The sequence below is a fragment of the Pelophylax lessonae genome (assembly GCF_965119305.1).
Source record: "Pelophylax lessonae genome assembly, chromosome: 2".
Lineage (NCBI taxonomy): Eukaryota > Metazoa > Chordata > Amphibia > Anura > Ranidae > Pelophylax > Pelophylax lessonae.
In genome coordinates, this window is record NC_138769.1 from 19,681,830 (window position 1) to 19,691,737 (window position 9,908).

Sequence of the window (9,908 nt, forward strand, 5' to 3'; positions counted from 1 at the left end):
CATTGGTGTCAGCGGGAGAAATAGTGCACCATCATTGGTGTCAGCGGGAGAAATAGTGCACCATCATTGGTGTCAGCGGGAGAAATAGTGCACCATCATTGGTGTCAGCGGGAGGAATAGCGCCCCATCATTGGTATCAGCGGGAGGATTAGTGTCCCATCATTGGTGTCAGTAGGAGGAACAGTGCTTCATCATTGGTGTCAGTGGGAGCAAATAGTGTCACATCATAATGCCCCGTTATTAATGTCAGTGGGAGGTATAGTGCCCCAAGGGCCAGGTAAAGGCAAGCAAAGGGCTGCACTTGGCCCCCAGGCCGCAGTTTGGAGACCACTGGTCTATACAAACATGTTTCTGATGAGAAAAAAAAAAAAAAGCTTTGGTACTACTTTAACGCTTTCCTCCTCCAGGTTCTGTCCTTTCTACAAGACAGTGGGCATGCTATACAACATGATTGCGTTCTACGATATGGCCCGCCGTGCCGTAGAAACCACCGCACAGAGTGACAACAAGATCACGTGGTCCATAATCAGGGAGAACATGGGAGAGATCCTCTACAAACTTTCCTCTATGAAATTCAAGGTCAGTACTGAACCTTTATTTTACTTTCATTCATTGACGGACACAGCTTCTAAACTCCATAACTGTCAGGTTATATTGCCCCCCTACAGGAGTAGGGCACTAGGCAGAAAAATAGTGGATACGCCTATGGGTAGTCCCAGGGGGTATACTCCCTCTTTTCTGCATTGTCAGGAGTAAGGACCTAGTTCCTTGCTGGGATCTCCGATCCTGGCAAATTTTTTATTTTTGGATAGAAATTTTTCCTCCTGGATTTTTCCTGTGAGGTGTACGATCAACTGCTGGACTGGGCTGGATAATCTAGATCTGGTGGTCACCCCAGTCTGGCCAGTGAGCGCACGCAGACATCGACTCCGCGCTAGGTTGGCACTGGATGGGGGCTGGTCTGTGAGTTAAATGCCTCACGAGGTTGCATACGACCGGGTCTCAGCCCAAGTCGCAGCCTGGGTTCCCTCCTGGGTCCCTCGAAGCCTCGTGGTGCCGCCATTTTGTTGTAGCCTGTGTTTCTCTGCATGGCTGCCATGTTTGTGTAGTCCAGCAGCCATTTTGCAGTGGTTTGCCATTGAAAATGGCGGCGGCCATGACAATTTTGGTGGTGGAAGCCCTTCCTCATACCCTGGTGCTGACTCCTGCATCCTTTCACTCCCTGATCACTTCACGTGCAGTGCAAATAATCCTGGTGGCTGCAGGTGCCTGTTTCTGCTGGGTGATGAGTCTGGTGGGATTCTCTCCCTCTCTGCTGAGGATTGCTTGGTGATTTATGCCTGGCGGCCGCTTGGTGCTGCCGGCATGGTGGAGGTTGTCCCTTGCAGTGTTTTACATTTTTTGTGGGGTACACCTGGTGACTCATGGAGTCTTTTTAGCACATTTCCCCACCTGATCCCCTCTCTGAGCCTGCGGGGTCCTCTGGGTGCCAACCACCAATCCATGCACTGACGGCGGTCCTGAAGTCCTTTTGTGTTCCGGGTGAAGGTGGCTTTTGGGCGACGGGCTAGCAAAAAGCACCCTCCGCCTTCCCCTGCCTCATCTGTCTCATCAGATCCTGAATTTGATTCGGCCTCCGCTGACGTAGGTCACCCTGCTGGGTCTGCAACTACGCGGCCGGAATCCTCTGATAGTGAGGATGATTCCTCCACATCTGCAACCGTGCACGAAAAGGCGCTGGTGAACGCACTGATTGTATCTGTGCGTTAGACCATGAAGATGGAGAACGCAGCTGCGACGGAGGCGCAGGTTCCCTTTGGCACTCACAAGCCATCCAGAGCGGCAAAGGTGTTTCCTTTCCCCACCTATTTTGACAGAATTGTCGCTGAAGAGTGAGGACAATCAAAGCGTCCCTTGGGGGGTCCCTAAGCGATTTTCTAGGTGTCACCTCTATGAGGAGTCCCTTACTAAGAAGTGGACTGTTCCACCAGTGGTGGACCCTCTGCTTTCCAGATTGAACAAGGCAACCATGATTCCGGTTGAAGAGCCCCTGGCCTTTAAGGATCCGGTTGACAGGAAGGCTGAGGCTGTGGCTCGCAATATGTACACTCTGGCTGGTTCGGCACTGAGACCGGTATTCACCATTGCCCTGGTGTCGCAAACTCTGACCGAGTGGGCTAAGCTTTCACGCCGTGACCTGGAGGGAGAACATCTCCCCCCTGTCTTTGCTTAGCTGGTGAACCAGCTGGTTCAGGGGCTTCAATTTATCTGTGATGCTTCTTTGTATGCGGCTCCCCTAGTGGCTTTGCTCTCTGTTTCTGCAGTGGTCCTTCGGCATGCCTTTTGGCTCAAATGCTGGTCTGCGGACTAGACTTCTAAAAAAGCCTTGACTGATCTTCCTTTTCAAGGAGATCGCCTGTTTAGAGCTATCCTGGATGACATCCTCAAAGGTCTCACAGGGGGGGGGGGGGGAGAGCACCTTTCTTCCACAGGCTACTAAGGGCAAGGAACCTCATCGTAGATGTGGGCTTTCCTTCTCGGCTCAAAGTTTTTTCGTCCCTCAGAGTTGACTGACAAGGGCTCAAAGCCTTTCAGGGCCTCCTCTGGAGGATCCAAACGAACCTGATCTGGCAAGCCAAGAGCGGGCTTCTCCAGACCCGCGGACAAGGCTCCTTCAGCATGAATGTGCGCCCTCACCCGTATCGGAGGTGGGGGGGGACGTCCTCACTGGTTTCCAGACTCGTGGACTTCCCTGGTACAAGACAAGTGGGTCCACTAAATCATTCGGTCCAGCTACAAGGTCGAGTTTCGCTCATGTCCCACGGCAAGGTTCTTTCCTTCCAACTTGCGCCTGTCCCAGAACCGCTTACAGGGTCCGTTCTGAGTGGTACAAGACCTGTTACTTCAAGGGGTGATTGTCCCTGTTCCGACTTCGAAATGTTTTCAGGGTTTTTACTCAAACCTGTTTACAGTTCCCAGGAACGAAGGCAAAGTGTGTCCAATCCTAGACCTCAAGGCGCTGAACTGCTTGTGCGGGTGCAGAAGTTCAGAATGGAGTCCATTCGCACGGTGGGGGGCATCCCTGCATCCGGGGGGATTTCCTTACCTCTATCGACATCAAGGATGCCTACCTTCACATTCCATTATGTACCAGTCACCAATGTTTCCTCCGAATTTCCGTGGGAGAGGAGCATTCTCAGTTTGTGATGTTCCCCTTTGGTCTCGCCTCTGCTTCTCGGGTATTCACAAAAGTGTTAGCCCCGGTGCTAGCCGATAGCTTTGTTACGCCTACAGGTACTGGGCTACTTTGACGATCTCCTTCTGTGAGCAGAGTCTCCTTTTGCTCTGGTTGAAAACCTGGAGATTACAATATGAACTCTGCGGGAGTTCGGCTGGATTCTGAATTTTCAGAAGTCTGCTCTGGTTCCACCCACAAATGGATTTATCTGGGCCTGAGTCTGGACCATAGCCATAGCCAGAGTACTCCTTCCTCTGGACAAACTCCAGAAATTGCAGGCTGCAATTCATCTCCTGCTGTCCAGCAGATGGTAATCCCTCCGGACTTGCATGCGGTTGCTGGGCCTAATGGTCTCTACCTTCCAGCCGGTTCCATTTGCACAGTTCCATACGAGGTCCCTGCAAAGGGAGATCCTGGCCAAATGGGACAAGACTCCGCAGTCTCTGGACAATCTTCGTTCTCCAGCGCTTCGGCTGTGCAAATCTTTCCTCCCCTTGTATTGGATAGTTGTCACCACAGATGCCAGCCTGTCCGGCTGGGGAGGTGTCCTCAGAAAGCATTCTGCTCAGGGGATCTGGACACTGGATGAGTCCAGACCACTGATCAATGTCTTGGAACTCCGAGCGATCAGACTGTGTCTGGACCATTGGAGGGATCATCTTCAGAGTTTTCCAGTGCGCATTCAATCGGACAATGCCATGGCTTATGTCAATCCCCAAGGGGGCACAAGAAGTTTCCTGACAGCTCTGGAGGTTGCCGGCATTCTAAGGTGGGAAGAACAGTTTGCTCCAGCCCTCTCTACCGTACACATTCCCGGGGTTAAAAACTGGAAGGCAGATTACCTCAGTCAGCAGACATTGGACCCCCGGGAGTGGTCTCTTCATCCGGAGGTGTTCCATCTGTTGTGCATCCGGTGGGGCATCCCCTAGGTGGATCTGTTGGCGTCTCGGCTTAACAGAAAGGTGCAGAGGTTTGTGGCTAGGTGAAGGGATCCTCTGGCGGACGCTACAGACGCGCTCGTGGCCCCGTGGGGTCAGTATCGTCTGATTTGCGCCTTCCCTCTTCTCAAGCTTCTGCCAAGATTTCTACGCAGGATCGAGGCAGAAGGGATTCCGGTTATCATAATGGCTCCTGACTGGCCTCGCCGGGCTTGGTACACCGATCTGGTGCGGCTGGTCTCCGACGTTCCTTGGAAGCTTCCTCTCAGGGAGGATCTTTTGTCCCAAGGACCAATCTTCCATCCTGCTTTACAGTCGCTGGCTTTGTCGGCTTGGCTGTTGAACGCCAGGTGCTGAAGGATAGAGGTTAATCTGACTCAGTGATTCCTACACTGTCAAAAGCTAGGAAATCTATTTCAAGGAAGATCTACCATCGTACGTGAAACATGTACCTTGCGTATGATGCTGCCACCACCATACTTCACTGTAGGGATGGTATTGACAAGGTGCCTGGTTTCCTCCAGATATGATGCTTGCCATTCAGGCCAAAGAGTTACATTTTTGTTTCATCAGACCAGAGAATTTTGTTTCTCATGGTCAGAGTCCTTCAGGTGCCTTTTGGCAAACTCCAGAGGGGCTGTCATGTGCCTTTTACTGAGGAGTGACTTCCATCTGGCCACTCTACCATACTGGACTGATTGGTGGAGTGTGCAGAGATGGTTGTTCTTCTGGAAGGTTCTCCTCTCTCCACAGAGAAATGTGGAGCTCTGTTAGAGTGACCATTGGGTTCTTGGTCACCTCCTTGACTAAGGCCTTTCTTTCCTGATTGTATAGTTTGGCTGGGAAGGCCGCTCTAGGAAGAGTCCTGGTGGTTCAAAACTTTTCCATTTACAGATGTTGAAGGCCACTGTGCTCAATGGGACCTTCAATGCTGCAGACATTTTTCTGTACCCTTTCCCAAATCTGTGCCTCAATACAATCCTGTCTCGGAGGTCTACAGACAATTCCTTGGACTTCATAGCTTGGTTTGTGCTCTGACATGCACGGTTAACTGTGGGACCTTGTATAGACAGGTGTGTGCCTTTCCAATTCAGGTTTATTCAACTGAATTTACCACAGGTGGACACCAATCAAGTTGTAGAAACTTCTCAAGGATGATCGGTGGAAACAGGATGCACCTGAGCTCAGTTTTGAGTGTAATGGCAAACGCTGTGATACTTATGTACATGGGATTTTTTTCGTTTTTTTATGTTTATTAAATTTGCAAAGATTTCAAACTTTTTTACGTTGTCATTATAGGGGATTGTTTGTAGAATTTTGAGGAAAATAATTAATTGAATCCATTTTGAAATAAGGCTGTAAAATAACAATATGTGGAAAAAGCGAAGTGCTGTGAATACTTTTCGGATGCACTGTATTTAAATGATCGGGTGCTAAAGGTGTGTGACCACATATTAACACTACAAATTCTGGATGGACCCTCTGCGCACGGCTACACCTATTCCAGCAAACTATGCAATGAAAAACAGGGATATTTACTACATACATATTGCAATACATGCTTAAGCTGGCCGACTGCGTCAAAGTAGTCCCTCTTCTGGCCAGTCCTACTCTGCTCTGCCAGTGCAAATGCTACAGTGGACACCATGCCAACTTGGGTATAAAGACACAAGGTGGGGGTTATAGCAGTGTGCAGAGGGTCCCTCGCGAACTTGTAGTGTTAATATGTGGTCACACCCATTTAGCGCCTGATAGTTTAACCACTTAAGGATCGGGCCTATTTCTGACACATGTTGTTTACAAGGTTAAATCTGTATTTTTTTGCTAGAAAGTTACTTTGAACCCCCAAACATTATATATATTTTTTAGTAAAGACTCTGGAGACTAAAATGGCGGTCGTTTAAATATTTTTTGTCACGTGGTATTTTCGCAACGGTCTTTCAATCTCTGTTAAACAAAAAACTACACAGTAAAGTTAGCCCAAATTGTTTGTAGATTGTGAAAGATGTTACGTCAAGTAAATAGATACCCAACATGTTACGGTTTAAAATTGTGCACACTTGTGAAATGGCGACAAACTATGGTACTTAAAAATCTCCATAGGCGAAGCCTAAAAAATTGTAACAGTTACTAGTTTAATGTTACAGAGGGGGTCTTTTGCTAGAATTATTGCTCTGATGATCGCGGCGTTTCCCTCCATGTGTGATTTGAACACAGTTTACATTTGTGGGCACGACTTATGAATGCGTTTTCTTCGGTGCGCGAGCTCACTGGGACGGGGGCGCTTTAACATTTTTTTTTCCCCCTATTTATTTTATTTTTAACTCTGTTCCTTGAGAAAAAAAAATAAATTTGGTCGCTTTTCTTGCTGCCACAAGGAATGTAAATATCCCTTGTGACAGTAATAGGCAGTGACAGGTACTCTTTATGGAGGGATCTGGGGTCTAAAAGACCCCAAATCCCTCCTCTGCACTTCAAAGTATTTAAAACTCCAAAATCTGCATTTTTTGAGTGCTGTCAGTTTTTTTTAAAATGGCGCCGTTGTCAGCGGAGTAAACCGGAAGTGACATTGTGACGTCACTTCCGGGTCACTTGATTGGAGACCCAATCAAAGCCGAATCCGCCTTCGCTTGGGACTCTAACCAGCCGGCAGACTTTCCGGCTGGCTGCTTGGGTCTCCTGGTGGGATGAAACACCAGGGCAGAGCGAAAGAAGGTGGTGAGTGGGGGTGGATAACGGCCGAGCGGCTGGTGAGCCACATGAGTTGTTATCTCCTGAAAGCCGATCGCCGGCTCTAAAAAAGGTACCGGGTTGATGCCTACAGCTGCAGACATCATCCCAGTGTGACCACTTCTTCAAGCCGACGTACAGGTATGTTGGTTTGCGGGAAGTGGTTAAATACATGTACAAGCTATTGGAATTTGAGCACAGGTATATGTTTTCTCTGTTGTAATGCAGGTCAGTGACCAGAGCTGAACCTAGTAGCTCTCCCGACCTTGTGTCTTTATGCCCCAGGTTGGCATGGTGTCCACCGTAGCATTTCCAGTGGCAAAGCAATATAGGACTAGCTGTAAGAGGGATTACTTTGACGCAGCTTTAGCATGTTGTTGTGTGAACTAAATATCCATGAACACTAATGTTGAATTAAAGTCGCACTAGAAGTTGCACAATGGGGTTGCACTAGTGTGAACCGAGCCTTAACCATCTCCGGTCCGCAGGATGTCATATGGCGTCCTAGACTTGAAGTGGTGATATCTGGATGATGCCTACAGCTGCAGGCATCATCCAGAAATCTTAATTTTCAGTCAGCGATTCCCTCTAGTGTAAAAGCCATCCTAGCGACTCATTGGGCACTGGATTGCTTTTACAGGCAGCAGGAGGGGACATACCCCGCCCATCGCCCTCTACCCCGCAGCCCATCGGCACCTCTCCGGGCTCTCCCATGTGGAGAGCCCAGAATCTGTTTCTGCGGTGGCGGGTTACCACAGAGCTGGCCAAAGACCGGACGGTCCCTGGCCATCTCTAAGATCTTGGGAGGCTGGAAGCGACGTCATGACGTCACTTCCTGGCTTTGGCAGATGCTTAGAAAGAACAGATCAATGTTTTTTTTTTTTATCTCATGCTTTCTAGGGTAGAAGAGATATCTGGTGTCCCAGATGTCTCCATAAAGAGAACCTGTCATGCTTTATTTCTATTACAAGGGATGTTTACGTTTCTTGTGACCGCAACAAAAGTGATCAAAAAATAAATTCAAGGGAGAGTGTAAAAAAAAAAAAAAAATAATTGAAAGCGCTCCAGTCCCCTCGTGCTCGCACGCAGAAGCGAACATATTGGTATGTTGCGCCCACATATGTAAACGTGTTCACACTGCACATGTGAAGTATCACCACCAACATTGTAGCCAGAGCAATAATTCTAGCACTAGACCTCCTCTGTAACTAAACTGGTAAAGTGTAAAATAGTTTTTAAAGTGTTGCCTATGGAGACTTTTACGTTTTCAAGTACCATAGTTTGGAGCAATTCTACGAGCGTGCACAATTTTAAAGCGTGACATGTTGGCTAACTATTTACTTGGCGTAACATCATCTTTTATAAAATTGGGGTATATGTTGTGTTTTTTTTTTTTTTTTTTTTTGCATTAACATTCATGAAAGTGTATTTTTTCCAAAAAAAATTGCGTTTGTAAAATTGCTGTGCAATTAAAAATTGCAACAAGCACCATTTTATTTTCTAGGGTTTCTGCTAAAAAAACATATGTAATGTTTGGGGGTGCTGAATAATTTTCTAGCAAAAATAATACAGATTTTTTACATGTAGAAGAGAAATGTCAGAATTGGCTTGGGTGGGGTCCAGAGCTGCCTCGCCCATCCAAACCAATGCTGAATCTTTTTTCTTTTCTGTTTATTTTGCAGGACCCGGTGAAAGATGGAGAACCCAAGATTAAGGCAGATTTTGCCCAGTTACTGGAAGACATGCAGAATGCCTTCCGCAGCCTGGAAGATTAGGAGCCATCACCTCCGCCACCACTTCTGACCACCGTCTCATCATCTCAGACCTCCACGTACCGCATCAAGACCGGAGCTGCTGTCTATCCACTACAGAGCTCCATCGACCTCTTCCATGTTGTGTAGTCTTCATACAACGATAGTTTCCATTCCAGTGTTTTGGCTCCTGTGTGTAGCTGTAATCTGCTCGGTGTGGTGAATGTACGCAAGTCTGACCGTTATAGCGGATGGAGTGTAGGTGGGAGAGAGGTGCTGATGTCCTCCCTGAACCCCCCAAATCAACTATATTTTCCCACAACTGTTATACCAAATGTAGTCTGCTGGGTCTTCTTTCATCCCCTAACCTTTAGGTGACCAGAGGCCAGTTCTTAACCTATTTTGAAGGGCTTTTGTTGGTAATGAACACATTTATATCTGAGATCCCCTTATATTCACATTCCAAACCTTTCTTTTTCCTGTCTTTGTTTCATTTATCACCCTTATTTTTCCCTTACACCGTGAGTTCAGGCAACACTTGGCTCTCCTGCTATGGCTGAACTACCTTTCCAAGCATGCAAAGGCTGGCGGGACATACTGAGATTTCTTAATACCACCACAGCTTGGGTTTCGCCTACCTCATTGTATGTCTCTGTAATCTAAGTCATTGTATTTTTACTCTTTTCCATGTGTGTGCACCATGTGACTTCTGTTCTGCAGAGTTTCTCTGAGGTTACAATGGACCTTGGTGTGATATGCTGCCTACAACCCAGAAATAAGGATAGGAGAAGAGTGCAGGTAATCTCATGAATAAACTACCCGCTGAAGAAGTCCTATTTGACAAAATGCGTCGGGCGGAGCTACATGCTGACATTACGGGGGGAACAGGGGCATATAAAGGATACTATAGCATACCTTTCGAAAATTTTGACCTTCTGGCCCTTCATCAGTTCACAAGTTTTAATGCTTCTTTATCTTTCACAAGTGGCATATGTATCATTTGAACCCGTAGCATAAACCATATGCTAGAATAATTCTACAAACCTACCGAAAGGAATTGATTAAAGATGGTGTAGAGCATAATGGTGCTTTTTTTTGTTTTAAATCTTTGCCTGCCAGTCTTTATTGTATCTCCTACAGCCAAAGGAGTCGTTTTTCTTTTTTGATAGAGGTGGAACAAAAAATCCAGTATTAAGCCATAAAAGTAGTCACTTACCGAAGTATGCATTCTGTGATCAGATATGCTGTTTT

General features: G+C 47.3%; 1 protein-coding gene across 6 annotated transcripts in view; it reads left to right on the top strand.

Moving 5' to 3' along the window:
* The window catches only part of ATP6V1A (ATPase H+ transporting V1 subunit A), a 111,668-nt gene extending 102,120 nt beyond the window's left edge, over positions 1-9,548 (top strand). For all 6 annotated transcript variants that reach the window (XM_082247265.1, XM_082247267.1, XM_082247266.1 and 3 more), the window contains exons 15-16: positions 408-579; positions 8,589-9,548. In XM_082247265.1, the coding sequence (XP_082103391.1) occupies positions 408-579; positions 8,589-8,681 (265 nt within the window). In that variant the 3' untranslated portion in view covers positions 8,682-9,548. The remainder of the gene's footprint in view (positions 1-407; positions 580-8,588) is intronic.
* The last annotated feature ends 360 nt before the right edge of the window (positions 9,549-9,908 follow it).